At 33.0% G+C, this 25,166-nt stretch overlaps 2 protein-coding genes and 1 long non-coding RNA gene across 5 annotated transcripts; 2 read left to right on the top strand and 1 right to left on the bottom strand.

Moving 5' to 3' along the window:
- Nucleotides 1–3,557: 3,557 nt before the first annotated feature.
- On the bottom strand, nt 3,558–9,186 carry LOC131055021 (short-chain type dehydrogenase/reductase-like). The gene is made up of 2 exons (XM_057989630.2): nt 9,064–9,186; nt 3,558–4,349 (listed from the first exon to the last, which is right to left on the bottom strand). The coding sequence occupies exons 1-2, from the start codon at nt 9,184–9,186 to the stop codon at nt 3,558–3,560; spliced, it is 915 nt and encodes a 304-aa protein (XP_057845613.2).
- LOC131039214 (serine/threonine-protein kinase AFC2) lies at nt 8,897–13,779 on the top strand. 3 transcript variants are annotated; one of them, XM_059213079.1, is made up of 12 exons: nt 8,897–9,277; nt 10,202–10,403; nt 10,565–10,591; nt 10,817–10,970; nt 11,090–11,138; nt 11,302–11,416; nt 11,695–11,786; nt 12,003–12,153; nt 12,316–12,380; nt 12,473–12,570; nt 12,711–12,816; nt 12,932–13,779. In XM_059213079.1, exons 1-12 carry the CDS (start codon nt 9,185–9,187, stop codon nt 13,106–13,108), a joined length of 1,329 nt encoding a protein of 442 aa, XP_059069062.1. In that variant the 5' UTR covers nt 8,897–9,184; the 3' UTR covers nt 13,109–13,779. The 3 variants fall into 3 exon arrangements, with proteins under 3 accessions (XP_059069062.1, XP_059069061.1, XP_059069063.1); XM_059213078.1 differs by having other exon boundaries at nt 8,900–9,277; nt 12,000–12,153; XM_059213080.1 differs by lacking the exon at nt 10,565–10,591 and having other exon boundaries at nt 8,902–9,277; nt 12,000–12,153.
- A 774-nt stretch (nt 13,780–14,553) lies between these two features.
- Nucleotides 14,554–20,207, top strand: LOC131039233 (uncharacterized). The gene is made up of 3 exons (XR_009104611.2): nt 14,554–14,701; nt 19,137–19,253; nt 19,501–20,207. It is a non-coding gene; the product is annotated as an uncharacterized LOC131039233 (long non-coding RNA).
- The last annotated feature ends 4,959 nt before the right edge of the window (nt 20,208–25,166 follow it).

Below are 25,166 nucleotides of genomic sequence, written 5' to 3'. Positions count from 1 at the left end.
ATAATTTGTTGTTGATTTCTGAATTATATTTTAGGCAACTTTTAGAGTTTTGGGTTTTCCTCCTAAAAGAGTTATCCCCATGTAAATCATTGTGTTGTGGTGTGCATGCTATTTATGTTTATTTTTGTTAAGTTTATGTAACTATTGTAGAGATCAGTAAAAGTTTTGCATTAGCCTCCTCTCAAGTTTTGCATTGTTAATTTTGAGAATTTTTTTCTCTATAATTATAAATGGACATTTCAAGACTAAAATATACAACAAAAATAACAAAATATTATTCTTACAAATAAAAATATAATAACATAATTTTTATATTTATTATCAATAATTAAATTTAGTTTTCCAAATCATTGATACACATCCCTTCATTTGAAAAATAAATAATATCTAATTCAAAATTAAAATATTTTTTTGAAAAGTTAATCAAAATTATTTAGTAAGCCCAAAAATAATTAATAATTTGAATTCTTTAAACAAAGTTAATTTTTTTTATGAAATAAATAAAATACAAGAATTGGTTTAAAATATCAAATCATAACAATTTATATTTCTTATTGACATATTAAACATTTTTTTTTGGTTTAGTTTTATTAAATAAAAATCACTTTTTTTTTTGATTGTTAAATCGTAGGGATTTTTAGCCTGGCCTGCACCAGGAGAGGCCACAAAGGGGACCTCTTCCCCAAACCCAACACTCCTCCTTCACTATTACTATCCCTTCTCTCTCTTCCTCTCCTTCCCCCTTCTTCCTCCTCCATCCTCCCTACTACTTACTACCTTTTCCCTCTGTTCATCATTCCCTCACTACGTTCCTTCAATCTTCCGCTCCTTATCACGTCTTGCCTCCACTCCACACCTTTGCTCCTTTTACCCTCTATCGTCCCCTTGTTATCACTCCACCACTGATCCTCCTTCGCCAGACATACTTTCCCATTGCTCCGTCCACCTCTCCACTTCTATGTATGTTGATTCCCCTATAGCTGCATCCAGCAATCGCCTTGCTTCTCCATCACAGACTTTCTGCTATCGGGGATAAGACCCCTCTCCTCTTTGTTCATCATAGTGCCTCCTCCCCGTCTGCTAGCTTTGACCTTCCTTTCTCCTCTCCTCTTCCCTCCTTCCTTCGCTATCACCTCCTCACCACCTTTGTACCACCCTGTCACCTGTCCAACCGCCTGCCACATCATCATCACCCGCTCCTTCCATCCTTCGTGGCCTTCTCTGCTAGCACATCCCCTGCATCGACCACCATTGCGAGCTCAACAAACGTCACCATCAAGGGTGGGGACTCGAACACAAAACCATTGAAATACAATGGTTTGCAGTGACCATTGCGTTGGGGGCTCATGACCAAATAAAAATCACGTTTAATTATTAACAAGTAAAGGAATCTATAAATACATAAATAAAACTAAAATTAAAAATAAAGAAATTTAGAAACACATGAAAAGAAATAGTATGTGATAATAATTTAATTTTAATTTTCTAAATCATTAATAATTATTCACTAATTTTAATTTTGAAAAATAAAATATCTAATTTAAAAATAAAGAAATTTTTAAAACATTTAGTAATCACTAATTATTAAAAAATTAATTAAATTATAAATTATTGAACATTAAATTTTTAAATAAATTACTATGTTCAAAATTAATCAATAATTTGTATTTTTTAATGATAAAAATATTTCTCATTTTAAAATCGTCAAAATACATAGAATAAATGAAAGATTAGCTTATACTTTTTCTTTTTAGTTTATTCATTTTTATTAGGATGTATAATATTATAATGTTTAATGATATTAAAACTCAATATAATAAGTGATTGCTCAATAATTCTAAAAAATAAATATTTAATATTAATTTACTCATCTAAATTATTCCTATTCACATTAAGCTATAGAAATGAAGAACCACTGAAAGAATCAATAGTAATGCTAAATAAATATATTTCACTACAAAGAGTAAATTAAGAAGACCAAACCTAGCATGAATGCACCATCTTGAGGACCACAATACAATAGATGTTTTCTTGTGAGGAACAATATGCATTTATGGATGTACGTTTGTTTGAAAAATACAAATATCTAAACAACTATGTTTAAATCTTTAGGCACACATCACATATATGTATTTCAATATTTACTTGTCCAAATATTACGTATTTTGTAAACAATTACTCTTAACAACGCCAATTTTTTTGTTTCTCGAGATTCTTTAGCCCTCCAATGTACAACCCAAAATATATCTCACTATCGACATAACCATTGCACTTGGATTGGTGCAAGTGCTAGTAAATTATTTATGGTGGAGGTCGACCACTTGAAATTCCAAAGTAGGGGCGAAGATGTTGGCTTTGAGCACCACAATGGCTTGGCCTTATATGCACGACAACAAAATCTAACAAGCTATCAACCATAGTTGTGAAGGAAGCAAGAGGTGCATTTGATGGCCCCATTTCACTAATCAATCCAACTTGTTAGCTTAACCTAGATCATTTTCAAAATTTAATATGAGAGCATGTCTAAGTTGATATTTGTTTGGTTAAGAGTCAAGGATTGAGAAGCATCTATTTTGCCAAATTTAGCCAAGGCACAGTCCTAAACTCATCTTTTATGTATTGTACCTTAAAAAAATTTGAATCTTGGTAGATAACATGATCGAGAAACATACCATCACTAAGGCTTTTTAGTTCCTGCCGATAGGCAGGATACTTATGCAATCATTCGATTCAATTCTTTTTCTGGGTTGGCCAATCACAATAGATAATTTTTTGCATTTCTAAAGTTCAAATTTAAGAACATATTTTTATAATTTAAATATTGTTATTTATCTCTTCTACTATTGGCTTATCTGAATAACAATCATTGTATAAATTCATTTTTTTTTTTTTTTAAAGAAAATTAAATAATTTGGAGCTATCGAAAGTGATATAAAGTAGATAGATCAAAGTAAAGATTTTTACATTGATTACAAATGCTGACACATTTGTGTATATGAAATGCAAAGTCTGACAAAACCTTATCTGTTTGATTGTTCCGGCTATACATATTAAATGTAGGCCTCATCATCTGGCTGATTGAATGAATTTTATTAACACATGTATGTCCATTTAATTTATAAGAAATTTATTATTAGTTCCTCCCGTGCCAACAGGATACAACGATGCAATTCTTATTTTGAGTTGTCCAATGAGAATAACGTATTTTTGAACTTTTCATATTTTTAGTTCCTGCCGACAGGTAGGATACTATCGCATCCGTTAGATGCATATAATATTTTAAACTGTCCAATAAGCATGAAGTATTTTTTAAACATTTTATCTTATGCTAATGTTTTCATATTTAAATGAATTGATAATTCAAATAAAACTATTTATTCTAATTATGATTGGTTAATGCCGCTGAATATTTTTTATTTATAATAATTTTATTAGTGTTTAAAAATTATTGCCGATGATTCCAGAAGGTTGGATGATTCCAGAACGATGTTCGATGATAAGGTGCACAACAACTAAGAACCAGAGCCATGACTTTGACATTTTCTTGACAATGTATGTCAATTTACGCGAACGACCTGGGCATTAACCCATTCCCCTTCATCACTGGCCAGAAATCCAACCAGTGGAGCCACATCTTGCACAACACCCAATTGCTCAAGGGGACTCCGTCCTTCAATAGCTTTAATGACGGCCTCGCTCTTACCTGCAAAAAAAAATTCCGTAGCAATGGGGCCCGGAGCCACGCAATTCACAATAATCTTTGTGCCCCTCAACTCTTTGGCCAAAATCTTGGTCATGGTCTCCACGACCGCCTTAGAGGCCGCATAAGCTGCGTATCCGGGCATCAGAGCCCCCACAAGCGAAGTAGTTATATTTATAATCCGCCCCCTGCCACCATGCACCAACCGCTTTGCTGCCTCTTTGGAATAGAGAAAAGCCCCTTTGCAATTAATGTTAAAGGTTTTGTCCCAATCTTGTTCTGAAATCTCCGCCAGGGACGAATATTTGGTGTCCATTACACCTGCACTGTTTACGATTATGTGGACTGGCCCAAACGCCTCCTCTGCCTTGTTAAATAGGCCGATCACTTGTGCAGGGTCGGAAATGTCGGCCCTGAAGGCAATTGCTGCTGTAACAGAGGTGTCAGAGTTTATTGTGGCCGCCACTTCCTCTGCCTTTTGTGGATTTGAAGAGTAAATTAGCAGGATTTTGGCTCCTTTTAGGGCCAGGTGGATCGTGATCTCTCTTCCTATGCCCCCTGATGCGCCTATCACAATGGCTACGCACCCCTGTAGAGGTTGGGGTTTCTGCTCTTCATTGGCCATGGCTGATGAGGTTGATTGTTTGATCTTTTCAATTGCAGTTTGATGTATTTATAATCGATTTGAGAGGAGGTGCAGATGTCAGCGCTAACATTGATAGTGTAAATATAATATTTGAATTGATGCTCTGCTCTGGTCTTTGCCTGGTAAGCCTATTAATTTCATTTGTCATTGTATTATTATCGATAGATTGTACTTCTAATTATTGATATAGCATTGATAAACAATTATGATATTCTGATTCATAAAATGCAACTAAATTATGAATTTAAGGAGATTGTGATGGTTTCCTCATTGGAAATGTGTGTGTGACGATTGTACTTCTAATTATTGATATAACAGTTGATAAACTATTATGATATTTTGATTTATAATTTTTCAATTCATTTGACCAATTATGTTACATGATTTAAAAAATTTATTTGCTTTCCTATAGTTCCCAAATTTGTAAAGATTTTAATAATTTAAACTAAAATATTTACTTTTTTTTTTATTGGTTGAAACGGGTAACAATAGTGAAGGAAAATAATAATTAAATTTTAAAATTTTATGTATTTAGTTGAATGTATTAATTGTGTGTAAAGATTAAAGGCAAAAAAAAATCTAACGAGATCTAAGAATGGCTGTTAAATTTTATGTATTTAGTTGAATGTATTAATTGTGCGTAAAGATTAAAGGCAAAAAAAAATCTAAGATCTAAGAATGGCTGTAGTTATCTTATCTCCATTAATAAGAGGAAGTACAAGAAGTACAAAAATCTAAAAAATAAAATAAAGGGCATGTAGTGTAGTTAATTGCATATTGAATGCATGTCTAGAGCATTCTCGAATTGTTGAGATGAAGAAAAGACATTTACGAAATAGTAAATGTTAGCTTTTAAACAATTACATATTAGTACCAAACATCATACCCAGAATTCCCGACCTGTTCAAGAATTCTCTGTCCAATCACACTGAACACTGTCATACGCAAAATTTCCAACCTATTTCAATCACTTTGAACTCGTGAGTTATTCTTTGAATTGTGTTGATTTGTATTTTTATTTTTTCCTATGCTTCCTCTTTATTTCAAAGAGCCTTTTTCATTTCTTGAATTTTGTTGCATGAGCATCCAATTTCTAGACAGTATGTAAAAAAACTTTGTTAGTTCCTACAAATAGAGTGACTTAAAAAAGAAACCCTAAATATGTCTTCCACTAAGCTCAAACTCTGCACACCTAATACAAGAGTTTTAATTTAAATTCTAAACTTAGCCAAAGTGTTTGCTCATGACTCACCTTCAAAAGCTCAAAAATCCCACTTCTGCAAATCTAGCAAGAAGGTGAATTCTTCTGGCTTGAAAGTTGAAAGACAAAATTAAAGCCCCTTTTAATCCATAGGTCCAAGGAAAAGAAACACCAGAAAATTATAATATCTTGCTCAAAGCCGTATCAATCCTTTCTTTCACTTGCCAAAATTTTTAGTTGCACAGGTATTTTTGACTGTTGTAATCAAATAGAGATTGGACTGGAGGGAATTTTCACCTCAATCTCCTGTCAGCAGCAAGGAATCCATTTTCAGTTTCTCTTCCTCACTGCATCCCCTCTCACCTTCAGCTTCTCTGTTTGCATTTATTGTGTCATCGACAAATATGTTTTACCCTAAGCATTGAGAAGTTGCATAGAAACTTGCTACAGTTGTCTTTAAAGGCTTTTGACAACTATTTTTTTCATACACATGGTTTCTCAGGAAATTACCAACCCTCAAACATTTTCATTTAAAAAGAAACATACCAACAAATCAGGATACCTATTAAGGTAGGAATTAACTAGATAATGTTATTATACGTTTCTTTGGCAAATTTTGTACCATGTATGGGAAGGGATAAAGAATTACGATTTTGACGATCTATTTAATATTCTAATATTTCTTCCTTTTAAAATTTAATTTTTTTTTTTTATATTTTTATTATTATTTCATTATTAATATTAAATAATATTTTAACAATTATCAAATAATTTTTCAAATATATTTTTTTAATTTTAATTTATTTTAAACAATTCTTATTTCTTTAATTTTTTTAAATTTTAAGTAGTACAATTTTTATTTAGAATATGTATGATTAAAACAAACTTTTAAAATAAATAAAAATAAAATTTTAAGAAAATAAGAATTGTTTGAAGAAAATTTAAAATTAAAATTATTTTTAAAAATGATCTATACCATATTATGTTTTTTATTAGAAGCGAATACTACTGAAAAATAATAATTTAGATAATCATTGAAGAAATTTTGTTTTTGTTGTCAGATTCTTGAAATTTTAATCTAAATGATGTCAAACTATTTAAATATTTACTATGAGCACAAGAAATAGAAACAAAATCCCTTAATAGTAATTTGTTTTTTATTTCACTCCTTTCTGCTTTTTATTTCTTCTTGCTCATAGTAAATATATATGGCTTTATTTTAGTCTTCCCTCACATAAAGTGACAGTGCATGTTTTGTATATCTATTGCTCCACTTGTAATTTGAGTGTTAAATTTACCTTCTAAATTTGTCACTTTTTGACTCTACTAAAATTGTCAGAAATTTACTTTCTATTGAAATAATTATTGTTCTATGCATCCCCTTTGTGCACGAAACATTCAATGGACAATGGAATAATATTTTATTATATTTATTCCTTGGTCATCCCTTGGTCAAAAATGATTCTTGCTATAAACTTGAAAATTAAAATTTGATTAAAGCATGCACTGAGGACAATATGCTTTGTCACTTAGGATTCCTAAAAACATAATAGTTTATTTGTTGCAAATGGATACATTTGCTTCCTCACATCTATCTTCTACTTTTATATTTTATAAAATTTAAAACTATTCTAAGAAATTACTAGTCATTTTATTTATTTAAAAGACAAATAGAATATACTTTAGAAATCTAATGTAGTTTGATTGGCTAAGTTGAAAACCCATGAAAACCCATGTTTCAGCTCTATTATTTCTATACAGAAAGTGTATTATTTCATTTGATGCCCTTTGTTCCCTAGATGGAGATCCCCAATCTTATAAAGTTTTATCAACCATTACATATAGATATTGTCATATCAATCGCAAATAATATCTGGGAAGATGGCTTCATTGATACACATTTTAGAGCTTTAACCAATTCTTTGTCCTCCCTGGTTGTTTGTTTCTTTGATTCTCATTTAATTTTATTATAATTTTGAGAACAACTAGACATAATTAAAATAAATAATAATCACTACCAAAACAAAAAAGAAATCATGTCTTTGCCATAAGTATTATAACTAGAAAATATCAAATTTGTCTTTAAGATTAAATCTCCAGTTAATCATAGTTCTGACACTTTTTCAAACCATGAAATTTCTTCTTAATACATATTTATGCAAGCTATTTGTTAAAAGAAATTAGCCTTGTCAACAACAATCACATTGGATTTGCTTCTTTAGATAAAACATTCTCTTCATGAAAAGTGATTGTGCTCATGTTTTATTTCATTCCTATATTAGTAGATATATTTCATATCGTTTTGGGCTAAATGATTTCTATGTTCAATGCGCTTCTTGTTGAAGTGTTCCATTATTTGTCTTCCTACCCCTTTGCTCTATACCTCACTAAAGCCATTCAATTGCTTTGTTTTCTAATTCCATAATTACATAAAGGCAAGATGGTGAAATTTTTGTCATGGCCACATGTTTAAATTCAACAATGTAGTTGCTAGAAATTCCTCTAACATCTCCATGTATAAACAAGTATGGATTTTTCAAACATGTATCACTTCTTTCTAGCATAGTTATCGGATTAAATTTTCCCAATTAGTTTGCTAAAACTGAGGTGGTCAATTTTATAGCAGCTTGTATCAATAATTTGTAATTTGTATTTGTTGGCTTGTAAGTTCAAGTTTAACAATTGCTTGCTCTTCTATTTGGTATTACTCTAACCTAAACAATATAAAACATTTTTGCCTTTATACTATATATTAATTTTCTATCTATTTTTTAACTAGATGCAAGAAAAAGATGGTTTAGCATCCAAATGATTCAATTACGTTTGCTCTATTTTTTATTTTTTTTAACAGAAGACACAAGATAGAATTCGTAGATCACAATAGAATACAATTGTCTCAAACAGGAGTTGAATGCAAAGGCATGCAAGTTTGTAACAATTAGCATGTATAACTTTGACAATTCTATGAGCTCCGAAAATTTATGTTATCTCCTCATAATAAATTGAATTTATGTATAATATACAACTCTAACATCTAATTTTATCAATGTATAATGTATTTAAGACTTGTTATTACATGATTCTGAACATTGTCTTCTGCAATTAAACTTCAACACTAATCTAACTCACCTAACAATCGACAGGAACTTACGCTTTGCGTCTCTTGTTTATAATTGTATTGATATAGTAAAATATAATTAAAATTTTGAAAAAAATCTCAATTAAAAGAAATACTCATAATAAACTATCAAAACTATAATTTTTTTTTCTAATAATCTTTATAAACTCTCAAGGTGACACACTCAACTTGAACAAGCCCACCATCAAATAAAGGCAAGTGGAAAGAATTGATCTCCAACCTAAATTATAACACCCTGAAAAACAGCTTGGAAATGCGGGCAGGAGTAAATTAACTCCAGCTGTGAATTATTATTGTCGGCTTGTTGGAAATATTATTTCTATTAATAATAATGGATGACCTATAAAAAAAAGAAGCGAAAGAACAGAATCCCAGACCTTATCTTGCATTCCGTTTTGCCCAAGGGTTCTTTGGATTGAAGCCCTCGCTTTTGCAAATTGATTCAAACCACAGAAATTTACAGACTCTATAAACCCTAGAGCTCGAAGAAACACTGCCATGGCCTGTGTTACACCCCATCTATGTGATCACCCTGCGAGGAAGCGGCGGAAGCTGACATCGTCGTGGGATGTGCTTCCATCGGGTCATAAGGTATTTTTTTTTTTTAATTCCATCTTTTTAAAATACTGAATCTTGTAGTTGTATCTTTATATTTTAGTGACTCATAAGCCCGTAAACTTGCACGAATTTTTTTCCATCCCAAGATTCTAATGTTCTTGGTTTCATGAGTAAATTTGTTTTTAAAATTTCACATTCTCATAATTGAATGATTAATTTGGTCAATTCTCAATGAATAAGGAGTTTTGGTTCTTGAAACGGAATGATATAAAAGGTCAATTTATTATTTTAGTGAGCAAACTTTTCAGTTCCTAGAATTTGTAGGATTTAATCAGTTAGTTTTCAAATCTAGTTAATGATTTTAAAAAATAATTCATTTCTCAGAATGTTGGGTTTGATTAGTTTTAATTTTTAATTTTAGCTAGAGATTTTCTTTTCTACCAATTCTCAGAATTATATGATTATTGATTAGTTGTCTATGGTAAAGCTCATCTCTTAGAATTATAGGTTAATTTTAAATTTTAAATGAGTGAAACTTTTCAATTCACAGATTTGTATGATGTAATTCAACTGGTGAAGTTTGAGGGTCTTGGAGTTGCAGGATGTGATTCAATTGGTGAAATTTTTCGTTAATGAGTTAATTGTTATCAATTCTCAGAGTTGTAATATTAACTGGTTAATTGACTAGCGAGGCATGGTTTTTAATTCTCAGAGTTCTAGGATTTAATTGTTTAATTTTGTAATGGGCGAGAGTTTTCAATTCTCAGAATTGTAGGATTTAATTGGTTCATTCAAATGGGCAAGAATAATCAATTGTCACAGATGTATGTCATAAGGGGTTAATTCTAATGAATGATTCTTCAGTTCTCAAGAGATATATTTTCAATTCTCAGAATTGTAAGTTTCAATTGGTTGATTTTAATCATTGATTTTTTCTTAATAAATGGCATTGTGTAGGCTCAGGAAACCCTAGATTTTAGCGGGCAGGTTGTTGCAAACATAAAACAGGATGTGAATGCAGCAGAACCACCCCTTCTCGCTTTTTCTGTGAAATCTAAAGGAAATCAACAGCTTTCTCAATATTTATCTCCTCCACGGCGTCAAGATGACAAAGAAGGCCATTATGTGTTTGCTCTTGGAGATAATTTGACCTCTCGATGTAACAACTTATTTAATCGTGCACTCTTATTTTCTATATGATTTTTTGCTACTGTAGATCTCCTGGCATTTTTGAAATTGAGGACTTAGGTTTTTTTTTGGTTTCAACCTGATGAGCATTTCTTTCCTCTCCTGTGTCTTTTTTTTCTCTGCATTGTGCAGATAAAATACTCAGTAAAATGGGTCAAGGTAAATAACATGGTTTTGCTTGGCAGATTACAGACTTGTTAAATAATTTTATTATATGGTGCAATTTTGTGGCAATCTTGTTAGACATGTTTGGAACAACTGTATTGGAATTAAAAGTGGATACAGCATGGTCGCTTTCAAACATGCATCAGAATGTTCAATGTGGAAATATCAAAGCTATTCCAATTTAAAATCTAAAGAGAAGCTAAAATGCACATGTTACAGGTGCATTCGGACAGGTCTTGGAATGTTGGGACAGGAAATCAAATGATATTGTAGCCATAAAAGTCACCCGTGGATTACAGAAGTTCCAAGAGGAAGCAATGATGGAAATTAATGTGCTCCATGAAGTTGGCAAGCACGATAAAACTGGCAAGCGGTATGATAAAACGTCTATTTCAAAGATATTATTAGTCTTAATCATTGATTCATTATAATTATAATTTTTGAAAAACTGTATAATTAATTATATTATTGGAGTTGGCCTTTTTCATTTAGTTGTGTGCAAATGCGGGAGTGGTTTGAATATCGGAATCACACTTGTATTGTGAGTATTTTGGTATATTGCTTGATGTTTTGGGTTAGGCATATGGCACCTTGAGAGTCCTTAAATTGGTTCTTTTAAGTCATTGTTAGTGTCAGTACACAGCTGCTTTTCTTTTCCTTTGACCTGAAAAGATTTATTGGATGTATGCAACTGCTCTTAACAGGTTTTTGAGAAGCTTGGACCAAGCTTATATGATTATCTTAAAAAAAACAATTATCGCCCCTTTCCTATTGATCTTGTCCGAGAGATTGGAAGACAGCTTCTGGAATCAGTAGCATGTGCGTAGACAATACTTGAACTCAATTAATATCTTAGTTCTTTGTACATGATTAAGCTTGAGCTTCATTTGATAACTTTTCCTTCCTGCATTACAATTAGGATGTTAGATAATCCATTCCTTATTTTCCTGTTTATTATGTTGTCTTAAGGTAAAAGGATATGCTAAGTTCTTTATTTAGATTGGTTAATCAATCATTTGCATTGATGAGTTAGGGCGCTAATAGTTGTAAATGATTTATTTAATCTAATATTGCGGTTTGCCAATGATATGTGGCAGATATGCATGATTTGAAACTTGTCCATACGGATTTAAAGCCTGAAAATATACTTTTTGTTTCTTCAGACTTTGTGAAGATTCGAGATTACAAGGTAGTTAATGAGGGATTAGCGTTAATTTTGATTGTTCTTGGCGACTTGTCTGTCCCCTATAATGATTAATATATGGGGATTTATTGAGTGCAGAACATCTGAGTTTTTCTCAAAATGAATACTCACGTAGCTGCCTCTGATTTCCACTGTTACTAACATCTGCAAAGGGAACATGTTCTAATTGGCAATACTTTGGCTGTCTTCTCTCTGTAGAAGGGTTTAAAGAGGTCAGCACAAAACAATTTCATGCATTTGCCACAATCGAGGGAAATAAAGTTAATAGATTTTGGAAGTGCGACATTTGAGGAAGAAGAGCATACAAGTGTTATCTCAACCAGGCATTATCGAGCTCCTGAAGTTATTTTGGGTAAGAATGGGGTGGAAATAAAAACTCAAACGTGGAAAGTATGTAATTGAACAGTGTTACAAACCCATTATATCCATTGTCTAGTTCTATGATATTAAAACCTAGTTCTATGATATTAAAACCTCGGCCCTTCTTATGTTGATCACTGATAATTCTTAACAGGTCTTGAATGGAACTACCCTTGTGATATTTGGAGTGTTGGATGCATACTTGTGGAACTTTGCTCGGTAACTTATCATCATAAGAAGATTTTATTTGCATAATAAATATAAATCTGTCATTTATTGATATTTATGGCATCCATTTTTTGAATGTTTAGGGAGATACATTGTTTCAGACACATGAAGACTTGGAACACCTTGCAATGATGGAGAAAGTGTTTGGGCCGTTGCCTAGAAACATGATAAAGAAAGCAGAGTATGTTTCCTGATTTTTGCATGAGGACTGTTACATAACTTTGGTTTCTTAGGTGCCATCTGGTCATATATTTCTTCACATGTTGATTTTATGCTTTGGTTGTACTAAATCAAGAGTATCAAACACTATCCTGTGAACAGTGGTAGACATGCAAAATATTTTAGACATGGAAAACGGTTGGATTGGCCAGAAGGAGCATCTTCTAGCAGAAGCATTCGAGCAGTGAGGGAATTGTCAAGTTTAAAGGTATGCCCTTATCATTTTATCAAACAGGTGTACCTGGACATCACATAATTGGCTTGTCGAGAAGATTATGACTTTTAGGTGATAATGATATCATATTTGTGATTTCTTGCTGCAGAATTTGATCTTGCCTCATGTAGATCACTCAGTTGGTCTCCTTAATCTTATAGATTTGCTGCAATCTCTTCTAAAATTTGAGCCCATGGAACGACTGACAGCTCAAGAGGCTTTAAGACATCCTTTCTTTACAGGGGATTCTGTGAAAATGGAAAACATTCAATGCAATTTACAATGATCCGATAAAAAAATGGAAGTCCTTAAAGGGGAACATGTAATTGGCCGTGCAGTCACAGTGTTAAGTTGGCGAGCAGTCTTTCCAATCTTTGTCGACAGATGCCTTTTAGATGTCCAGTGTTTTCATGGTTGTAAATCTCGTTGTAAATATGTATAATACCATTCCTCAGAAGCAGAGGCAGAATTTGCTCCATTACAGGTTGCTTGCACATGGGATGCATTTGCTTGTGAATTAAAAGATCAGCTTCCTCTACTTCAGACATTCTGATCTCAAATTGATCAAAATAAGTCCTAGATTGTCTGGCAGTTGGACCAGTTGGTGATCCTGTTAGCCTCGCATGAACAATGAATCGAGGATATTGATACCAATTTGCTGCTGAGCTGCAAAATATAGAAAAGTGAACATATTTAATGTCAAACACCTGGCATTTAATCCATGTATGTGTTGAAGCAAATTTTAGTTTAAAATCTTTCATCAAATTTCAAAGGAAATTTTGTGACCTCAAAATATTTGTATCTATTAAGCTTGAATTCGCTTGCAATTTCAAATGAAAAATTGGTATAGCACACTACTAAGCCACAGGGATTTTCTTTTAGCAACTGATGATGGTGAATGTAATATATAGCATGGGTGTGAATTTTTTCGTAATTATGGATTTTGAACTAGAGTGATTATGGTAGCACAATTTTATTTTCGGAGTACTCAGTACACTAATATATTTGACATAAAAATTCAACACTGTTATTTAATTTCTTTATTTTCTACATAACTGTAATAGCTTGGTTATAATCTATAATTAACAAGAAGAAAATTGAAGTTGATTATTTAATGTATCAAAAGCAAATTGCTGATAATCAAGTGACAAATGATAGTTGGTGGTCAGATAAATAACAAGGAAATGCCAGACAACTGAATTAAATATTCATGAAGATCAATTATTTATAACTTAGATTTCGATAGGATGCACATAAACTATAGTATTCTCATGTTTTATTCTTTCCAGGTTTAATGATTATGTTCATCAGACAAATTTCCTATTTCAATTGAATGGGATGGTATATTTAATGTATTCCTATATTGGAGAAGTTAGAAAAGAAGCTACACGGAGTATCAGATTCAAACATCATTGATGCTCCTTTAGATCATGCTTAATCTGTCAAATGAAACTTGTAGATAGACTTAAGATGTACGTGTATTTGTGTATTTGATTTGAGTTTGAAAGAATTTAATTTGTTTTGCAAAGTTGACTAATGTTTGCTTCATTAAAAATTGTATCACATAGCAAGAGTTTATGCATAACCGGGTCATTGGACCCAATTTACTAAACCACAAGAAAGATGATTTGGCAACTCACTTCACATTTTGTAAGTGTTAACTGATGGAGGTGGTAAGTTGGTCGAATAGCTATGTCAAATACCTAAGAAATTAAATATCTTCTTTTGCCCAATTTTCTGCAGATAATGTGTGGAATGGTGGTGATCCTGGACATTTGATGGCTGTGAACTTTAAAGGTCATCCATGGCATGTATGTGTATTTGGGGAAGTACTGACTGCAATTGATGTGCTCTGTCAAGTTATGTAAAATTTCAAGCGGTATGATATGGCATCTCTGCTTAATAGCTGGAGTCTAAAAGTGTTAATTTTTTTAATATTTTCCTCAAGGCTGTATCTAAGAATTAGCCTTTTTCATTTTTATATTTCTCGCTATGGGTTAACAATCCTTTATCCTCCTCAAACAAGTTGGAAATGCATGCTTTTGTTTTTTATAATCTCTGAATAGAATCATATGCAATATTTTGTAGTTTTTAAGAAGTGAGGAGCAAACCTGTAAGATTAACCATAGAAACAATTTTAGCCTTTTTGACATAAAGATAGAAAACAGAGACTCACAGGATATCTACCATTTTATTTAACACTTACAACAACTATGTTCTCACTGAAAAATAATGTAGAAAAATCCATAAGGTATGGTCAAAATGCTTCAGAGTATATATCTGTGTCTGTTGAATAAAGATTGGAGGCACTTACTAGGAGATCATCAAACAGTAGTTTGAGTCACTTGCTGGCAGGTCATTGATCATTTGTGAAGAGCATGGCCATAGATCAAACAAGATCTTTGTGAATATAATCGGTGATACACATGAAACATGCCAGGCGTGATCCACCAAGATGGCTGCTAAAGCTTCAACAATTGGCACCAACACCCTGTAGATGTTGAGAGGATGTTTGACAATTGCAACAACTATCTTCCCTCTGAAATGGGATAGGAAAAAGCCACAAGCTACAACCAAATAATTTCATAGTTTAATGCTGTGTCTATTGAATAAATATCTTAGTCCTTTTTATGGTGGGGCATACATAGATGAGTTATTTGAGACCCGATGCTAGCATGCCATCGAACAGTTGTGAAGGGCATGGTTGTAATAAAAAAACCTTTACCATCATAAAATGTGGTAGGCGGTAGGCTTGAAACCTATTATGTATGGTCAAACAAGATGAACAGTTAAGGATTGTATTTTTTATACCAACAGCCTATAGATGTTCGGAGAAGCTTTCTCAAAATGCTGAAATCCTAAGTTATTGGTTCAGTCAGGAAAAGCCCAAGATCTGGGTCCCCTATGGGTAGAATAGAGTCGTACATAATGGACCAGATTCATTTGGATTAGCTCTGAAGCGAATTTGGGGAACCGAGGTACATCCTGTGGTATGCACAGCGAACCCAAGAAGAACCAGCCCTTTTTTCATAATTTAAATATTTTTAAACCTAGTTTGACTTTTTAACCTACAAAAACCTAACTGTAAAATTGACCTCGAAAGACATTGAAACACAAAAATAAAGTCATTTTCACTTATATAAAAAGCAGAAGACACAAATCAAATGCACTTGTTCTATTTTCATTTTTGCTTCCAAAACAATTGGATTGCTATTCCTACGTGTAAGAGCTCATTTGCTGCCAAGGAGATCATGTAGGAATATTCTTTGATTGTAGATAAATTTTTATGTTTTTCCAAACTTGTTGCCATAGGGATTACAATGGCAGCTAGTTCCAGCATTGTGAGCCAATTCTGCTTCAAAACAGACCCAAATTAATTGATCAGGGAAGGTTCCAAAGTAAGTTGATTGCTATTCCTACACGTGTAAGAGCTCATTTGCTTCCAAGGAGATCATGTAGGAATATTCTTTGATTGTAGATAAATTTTTATGGTTTTCCAAACTTGTTGCCATAGGGATTATAATGGCAGCTAGTTCCAGCATTGTGAGCCAATTCTGCTTCAAAACAGACCCAAATTAATTGATCATGGAAGGTTCCAAAGTAATTGGATTGCAATTCCTACACGTGTAAGAGCTCATTTGCTGCCAAGGAGATCATATGGGAATTTTCTTTGATTTTAGATAAAATTTTTTTGGTTTTCCAAACTTGTTGCCATAGGGATTACAATGGCAGCTAGTTCCAGCATTGTGAGCCAATTCTGCTTCAAAACAGACCCAAATTAATTACTGTGGAAGTATGTGGACATTATATAACACATTCCAAGTGGTGGAGAATTTTTTTGGGTTTGCAATGGATGTGTTTTGAAATATGCAAGCTCATATAGTGGGGCGAAAGCCCATTTGTGTGGTATATTCTTAGAGAAGGCAGCAAAGTTTGCCCAGGCAAGAAGTTTGCTACTGTGACAATTTATTAAGTTTTCTAAAATATTAGAAAAGAGTAGAAGAAACAAATGCTTATAAAACAAGTAACCCATTGGCAAGAAGAGTATCCTGAGCAATTAGAATTCCTTCTGATGTATCATAGAAAGATAGCCAATTAATGCAAAAATATAGAAAGACTAATAACAAAGATTTATTTATTCATTTGACAATTTATGACAGTCCACAAAAGAAGAATCATTCAAAATAAGTCACTGGATGTTACATAGATTGGGATCCTAGGATGAAGCATAATGCTTGTTGGACCTTTAGACACCAAATTCTTTATGCTGTTACTTTATGATAATGATTGCTGGTGAGGATTTTCATTCCCCATTATATGCTGTAAGCAACACGTGTAACTTTCCTCTAGTATTGTTTATGTCCATAGTAGCAAAAATCTAATGGGGAAAAAATTGGCAAACTAAAAGTAAGTTTTTTTTTAAAATTGGGGATTTAAATGCGAATAAATTGGGAAAAAAATCAGATTTAAAAACACGTTAAAAAAGTTGAGAAGTCCATTTGTGTGGTATTCGTAGAGAAGGCATCAAATCTTGCCCAGACAAGAAGGATGCTCCTGTGACAACATATAAAGTTTTCTAAAATATTAGAGAACAGTATAAGTAAATGCCTATGGAACGAGTATCCCTTTGGCAAGAAGAGAATCCAGAGCAATTAGGACCCCTCCTGAAGTATTCCTACCTCAAAACATTAAAATAAATAAATAAATATAGAAAGATTAATAACAGAAGACTTATTTATTCCTTTGACAACTTATGACAATCCACAAAAGAAGAATCATTCAAAATAAGTCAATGGATGTTACATAGATTGGGATCCTAAGATGAAGCAGAATACTTGTTGGACCTTAGACACCCAATTCTATCCTGCTGTCACCATATGATAATGATTGCTAGTGAGGGTTTCCATTCTCCATTATATGCTGTAAGCAACATGTGTAACTTCCCTCAAGTATTGTTTTATGATCATAGTAGCAAAAATCTTTTGGGGAAAAAATTGGCAAACAGTTGAGAGTCAAATGGTCACAAATATGCATTTTGAAAGATTCAAGATACAAAGCCAAGTCAGATTCAAACGCTTTGTTAAAAACTTAAACTTTCAAATTTAGTCAAAGTACTGACTCATAAAGCAGAAGTAGAAGATAGACACAAAACACACATAATATCAAAATAAGCATACAAAATCACAAGGACCAAATTATGGCACAAAGTTTGGATATCTTGGTGCAATGCTGGGTTACATATAAACAACAGGCTGTTGTTTTTATGCAGCCAAGGGTTTCTGTACAATATGAGAGAAGAATAAAATGTTATGAAGACAAAGATGATCTACACATAACATTACCTCTTCACTTCTAATGTTGAGACTGTAAAAAAATGAAACTATAGTATTGTCTTATTCATCAAGCAAAGCAATGATGCAACATAGAGCTTAAATTAGCATTAAATTCAAGCCATTTAACTAGGAATACATATTATTTTTTTCCAAAGAACTAATTTACAAGGTTATCATTGTAGAAAAAGATAGACCATCAAATGCTGTTTTGGCCAAATAACCAACCAACTTTCACAATGACAATTTAGTTATGCAGAAAATCAAAATAATTTGACACAAAATTAAACCAAGATGAGAAGTAGACATAAAATATTAAGTAGAGACAAGGAGCTAAAATATAACCTCAAAATATAGACCATTTACCCCTCATAACAACAAATTACTCTCTTTGGACGAAAGCCCCATCAAAGTCGAATAGATTTAATGTTTTTAATCTTGTTTATTTTAAATTGAAAGATCCTTGTGATGTTTACATTGAAATTTTTATTTCACATTCGATCTAGATAAGTAGACAAAAAATTAAATCATGTGCGATAGTGTATTGATGGCATTGACAAAAATCCTAGCATCTGAATATAGATAAAATTAAACCATGATAAAGTAGACACAACATATGAAGTATGAATAATGTAAAATACTATCTCTTTGGTTGGAAGCCCCACCAAAATAAAATAGATTTAATGTTTTTTATCTTGTTAATTTAAATTGAAAGTTTCTTATGTATACATTGAAAATTTTATTTAACAAATTATTCATCTGGTTGCATGGGGTGGTTGAATTTTGTGTAAATACTATTTATATAACATGAAGAAAGAGTATTTATTTGCAGCAGTGTTAACAACAAAAAATTTGCTTACCTTTGTGTTAAAAAAGTTTGCAACTAGTTGTGCTTTCTATGCATGTCCCAAGTTCTCATTTGTAGTTGTGCCATAAAAAAATCATGGGTTTGTGTTATTTATGAAATATTTTGTCATTTTGCAGGTTTTGAGCATTTCACGGGTTGGTTGGAGATTGATTAAAGTTCTAGATGCAATTTTAATGCGAAACAATTGTTGAAAATCACAGTCAATCGTTTTGGACCAATTCGCAAAAAATTGGGTATAATCAGAATTCTTTGGATATTTTTGGTTCTATGGTTTTATCTACTTCACTCACAAATAAAGGTTTTTGATTTTAAAAAGGATACTCCCTCATCATTTGCGACGCTCCCTATACTCTCAACCTAAGCAATCCACAAATAATGGGGATTAATCCCATATTTATTGCTGGTTAATTGACCAGTGATCAATCATTCCCCAAGATTTCAAGGAGCTAACTGATTGCATGACTCCTAACTTAATTGCAGGTAATTGATGCAGCATACAACCAAAAGGAAGATATAACTGCAGCATCCCACCTATTTAAGGATACTCTTAACAACTAGTTGATTGAGCCACATTCTAACTGCAAGACTAACTACTTCCAACTGTTGGCAATAGATCCAATCAACATACACTATGTGTTGTTTGCCAACTCAGTGTTGGTGGCTCATAAAGGGGACATTACACCTCCTCGTCCATCTATTCCTAAAGTTGTGGTAAAGAGCCACCTATTTTTGGTCACACATGAAGAGAGCCTGCTACACATATGACAACGAAATTGGAGAAGTCATTTAAAATTGAATTTTGAGAGATTGTCGATCAACTCATTGCAATATGCATCAATGCAAATGATTTGGCTGTCAACATTGTTCTCTTAGCATATTGACAAGATATGGAGAGGAAAATTAATGACCCTCCAAAGGGTACAAGGGCCTAGGTTTTGAGGTGTGTATTGCTTTAGTGGCAAAGGAGTGAAACTTGTAGAAGATTCATTGAAGATCATTAAGAATTTGTGGGTTGAGATGATGGTATCAATCATTTCCAATGGATGGAAGGATGCTAAAAATCAACCTTTGGTCAATGTGATCATAGTGTCTTTTAAACGAGCAATGTTTTTTTGAAAGCTTTGGATTATGAGGTGTAAATAAAAAATACACAATTTATAGTTGACATCTTTATTGGGGCCATTGACGAAGTGGGGTTAAATAACATTATTTAAGTCATAATAGACGACGTGAAATTTTCTATAGTTGTTTGTTTGTTGAGATGTTATTGGCACATTTTTTGACACCTTGTGTTGCCCACTCGTTCAACCTTATGTTACAATTAGAAAAGATGGGCAACAAAATTGATTAGATCAAACATGGGTTTGTGGCTAAAGAGATCTATCTCAAAATTGGAGTTGCTGAAAATAAGTGAAACGAATAAAATTTTATTTTTCACTTTAGTAAATTATTTTATAAAGTTATGTTATCCTTTTTGTTTTCATTCTTTATTTTTAAATTTGGAATAGGTTGTGGAGTTTTCAACACAATCTCCTTGAGATAACTTGTGAAAGTTTGAGAGACACTTTCTAGCATGGTCATCAACCAACTTTGATCCATATGAAAACAATCATGTAGTGAGAGGGTAGTGAATATTAAGCAAATGATTTTAGATGACATTTGGTGGGATTTTGTGGAATTTCTTCTTAATTTTATTCAGCCCATTATATTGACATGGAAAAGCCATTTATGTAAAGTATATGGTGGCATCAATTCAATGTTTGAGAAAATGAAGATTGCTGAGAAAGAACATCTCAAAGACACTTTTTTCAAACATGTGTAAACAATTCTTATTGAATGATGGAATAAAATGATCACTCCACTGCATCTTCTTGCCTTTGCATAGACTCAAAAATATTATAGCATTAAGTTTCTATCTTTGTCGAGGAGGATTGCACCGTACAGAGATGTAGAAGTCAGCGAAGGGTACAACCCAGCATTTGATAGACTCTTCCTTAATCTTGATTTGGAGGATGTAGTCACAAACGAGTTTGCTGATTTTAACACAGTATAATGATCAAAGTGTTTATACACTTGAGTTAATTAGAAACACGCTCACTATTGATGGTATCTCCATGTCTAAACATTCAACACTTGCAGCCTCTTTCAATCAAAGTCTTTTCCAAAAGTTTTTTAATAATCTTAAATTCTTTAAATTTGATTTTTTTCTTTTATTTTTCTTTTGTGTTTGAAATTTCATCTATAAATCAAACTTTTAGTATTTGCCTTAATAGGATTTCAGTTCATCTTCATCTAAGCACAAATGGAGTACAGAGTCCTCCATCCACTCGTTGGCATAAAAAAAAGTAAGTACACTCCAACTTCCATTTCCACAAACAAAATGACTACAGGGAAGAGGGAACGATGTTGTGGAACATAGAGCAAGAGCATGTTGACTTGGTTGCTTCCATTGCTCAATGATCTTCATTTTTTGAGGACTCGGATAATTAGCATACTTTTAGTGCAAGTATGCGTGGCACTTCTTGTGAATTTGTAATATACCTACATCATCTAATGTTTTTATATTGGTAAATGCAGGTTTGAAAGGACCTGTACCTTTGTACAATAGAACAGCCAAACAGCGGACATAACAAGTGCCCTGAGTAGTATTGAACCCTTGTAAGCTACCTATATCATCTACATCTAACGTTAATGATGATGATTTTTATGAAGATCCATATAACTCAGATTGCTGATTTTATTATTTTAGCACTGAACAATGAACATTTGAGTTTGATAAATTGACATCAAAGTAGTATTTTTAATTTTTAGTGGTAGTTTATGTTTATCGTGTGCATGCTATTGTGATATTATGAACTTAATTTCTGTTTTCAGACTGCAAATATTTATATATTTATGATTATTGTATATTTTTGTATGAATATACCTAAAAAAACTTGACCCTAATTTTTTTTCCACATTGGCATACCTGAACTTGAAGTGGTAACTTAGCTGAAATCCTTTCCACAAAATTTTCTATAAGCTACATTGTTAATGATTGTCGCGAACTGAGAATTACACATACTTGTCATCCTAATATGCCAATCGTTATGATAACTTACACCTGCCAGACCATAGGATATCCATTGTGCCTTACAGCAATCACTTTCCTTACATGCAGAGACTTGATACAAAATCCTCTACCTGCTGAGCATTCTTGTCTGAAATCAATCAAAAGCTGTCCTGTATTGGGAGTTGAACCAGTGAGTTGAATCACAATGTCACCTTGTTAGCACCTGTTAAGGTTTGATCAGATCTAGAGGTTATGATATTTTAATTTTTCTATCTAAGATATTGATCACAAAGTCTTTATAATTTCTTCTTGAATATTAAGTATTAACATATATGTATGTCAATTTGCAGAAATTATAATATCAATACTGATGATATGGAGAAGTAAACAATATAAAGAGATTGTAATTGTTGTCCTCATTTTTGTTTCCAAAAATGAAGGACCACTACATGAAATTTTTGTGAAAAAATGAAAATTTTTACTCTATGGCACGCTTCCTGAGGCATAATTTTGACTAATCCTTGGACTGGCTTAATCCTCAGTCCATCCTCAAACTGCGTTTTGAATTTCGTCAAATTCTGGGTTCGTTTGCTATGTCTTTCCTTCAATTTCGGGTTTTAAAATCTTGACTGCAGGTGGAGAATTTTCTTCAAACTGCAAGTTTTAATGATATTCATTGTTTTGGTCTTTGTAGGGGAATTTTTGGCTTATTACATGTGCACTTTTATTTAAAAGATGTTACTTATAATTTGTTTTAAATTTCCCTTTTATTGTAGTTATCTTTTTTATTGTTTTTTGGTGTTGTTTAGTTAAAATAGGGATTTTTTGGCTCAATTAAAAGTAAACTTGTAGTTTGGTCTAAAAACTCCTACTTTAATGGTTTTTACATGTAATAGGGATTTTAAATTCCCATTACATATGTGCAAGTCTTTCTAACTTGTTGTAGGGATTTTATTTCCCTTTTACAAGTAATTAAAATTTGCATTTCTCTCCAAAAAACCCGAACTGCAAGGAAAAACGGTTTTTGAACATTTCAAGGCAATTTTTGTGGAGAAATTGTTGGAGGAGGAAAGCGTTTTGGCTTGCATCCTATTTTTATGCATTCTTGGACACCTTTCATGCCATATGGAGGTTGCATTGATTGGTTTTTCGCCCTAAATCAGCAATCACGTTTTTCTTTAACGCCACATTTTGGTTGATTAAATCTCCAACAAGCTGCAATCTCCTAAATCGTTTTGCCCTCTCACCCCTAGGCGTGGAGTTTGAGAGGAGTTTTGAGCTATTTAATAATGTCGTTGAAGATGCTTTTGGTGGCCACGTTTTTCTCCACGCAATTCCTTTGGCTGCGTTTTGCAAAGACTTGACACCATTTCTTCTACTCCTCCTTAGGCGTTTTGCTATAACCCTCTTGGGTGTGCTCTCTCATTGGCATTTTGCCCCTCCAAATTTGGGATTGTTGCTACATTTATCAGTTTGGGGCATTTTTGCAAAAACGTGTTAAGGGTTTGGCATTGCGGATTGCTTCTTTTTTTGGTCTTCCTTCTTCTTTCCAAAAATTGGTTGCATTTTTGGAGAAGCTTTTGCATTTTCAAGAAAGGTATGTTCTCTTTCCTTTCTTTCCTTCTTTTTGTTATTTTCTTCCTCTCTTAGTTTTCTTTCTTAGTTGCATTTTTGGCATGTGTTGTTCTTCCCCCAAAAATCGGTTTTTGTGAGAGAAATCTTCCCTTGGTATGCAATTTTCGAATTGCATTGTTCTTCCCAAAATTCCCTCTTTACTTGTATTCGGGATTTTTAATCCCGATTACAAGTTCGCTGGAAATTCTTGTTCTTCCCCTACGGTTAAGGAATTTAACCATTTTTGGTTAAAATTCCAAGTTGAAAAGTGTGAAATACCCCTTCCTTGCAAATTCGGGTTTTGAAAACCGGATTACATGTTAAAGAGTTCTTCCCATTTTCATGAAAATGACTTTCATGACTTTCCCGGATTTTCCTTTTTTATCCATTCATGTTCCCCATATCCGTACTTTCCATTTCCGTCATTTCCCGCAAGTCAAAATCTCATTTTTCGTCAATTTCTCCATTTGCGAATTTACAAGTGTACTTGTATTCGGGTTTTAAAACCCCGATTACATGTATGTCCTTTCAAACTTGTATACTTGCGAAAATTCCCCCAAGATCCGATATTGGTCAAAGTCAAGATTTTCCCATTTCTACATATTTCCCCTCTTCCTCTCACAAAATCGTAAAGTTCAAGAATCAAAGTTTTACCCATTTGGAGAAGGAAGAATGATATTTGCAGCTGACTATGATGTTGCCTTAACTCTTTTAAGTCTTCATCACAGTATTCCAGATTTACAATCAATGTCAGATTTGCCAGCATCTTCAACTCCAAAGAAGATGAAATACAAATATGACAAATTCCAAAACGAGGTTGCACCTTCCCAGGTTTCTTCTCCTTTGGATCGCATCAGAGACATAGAAATAGGGCACGTTGATATGTCGGAATTTGTCAAAAGGGTAGAAGATCCACATGATAATAACTTGCAGCGGTTGTTGGACAGCCATATCCACCATGCATCTTCTTTCCCGGTGGCTGCCCTAGAACTTGAGTTCGTTCTTGCATGCACCCATCATTTTGACAAAGAGTCAAGAGTCATAAAAAATGATGATGGCGAAGCTATAATCCATCTTGATGCAGATACAATCGAGAAAGTCTTCAAAATACCTCTTGCACCTTTTTATATGGAAATCTTTAAAGAAAGTGCAGTGGAGTATTATGTGAAGAGGGAAAAAGATTGCAAGCGACACATCAATAGGTGGATCCAAGAGCCACGAGCCTCCTTCTCAAGGTGGGCGAAGTTGTACCGCTGCGATTTCAAATGGGAGATTGGAGACACCATAACCCTCCTCAGCAGGATGATGGGCCTTGAGTATTCCAATGTCTTTGAGCCATGGATGTACCAGTTCATCATGTTCATACGTCAGTCTCATCACATTTCATGGGGAGAAGTCATCAGCGATGCCTTGTACGAACAACTTGCAGGAGTTCCTACCACCATGTCCTTTTTCATGAATTCATATTTGGTATATTTGG

Source organism: Cryptomeria japonica, chromosome 10, assembly GCF_030272615.1.
Source record: "Cryptomeria japonica chromosome 10, Sugi_1.0, whole genome shotgun sequence".
Classification (NCBI taxonomy): domain Eukaryota; kingdom Viridiplantae; phylum Streptophyta; class Pinopsida; order Cupressales; family Cupressaceae; genus Cryptomeria; species Cryptomeria japonica.
This window is presented reverse-complemented; position numbering and strand designations above follow the sequence as displayed.

What these genes read in the sequence shown, in the direction of transcription:
- LOC131039214 (XM_059213078.1), top strand. Translation starts at nt 9,185, where the DNA reads ATGGCCTGTGTTACACCCCATCTATGTGATCACCCTGCGAGGAAGCGG. An exon ending in GCTTCTGGAATCAGTAGCAT is followed by an intron (nt 11,417 to 11,694) that starts GTGCGTAGACAA and finishes GATATGTGGCAG; the next exon opens with ATATGCATGATTTGAAACTT. An exon ending in AGCTCCTGAAGTTATTTTGG is followed by an intron (nt 12,154 to 12,315) that starts GTAAGAATGGGG and finishes AATTCTTAACAG; the next exon opens with GTCTTGAATGGAACTACCCT.
- LOC131055021 (XM_057989630.2), bottom strand. Translation starts at nt 9,186, where the DNA reads ATGGCAGTGTTTCTTCGAGCTCTAGGGTTTATAGAGTCTGTAAATTTC. An exon ending in AAAACGGAATGCAAGATAAG is followed by an intron (nt 4,350 to 9,063) that starts GTCTGGGATTCT and finishes GCAATTGAAAAG; the next exon opens with ATCAAACAATCAACCTCATC.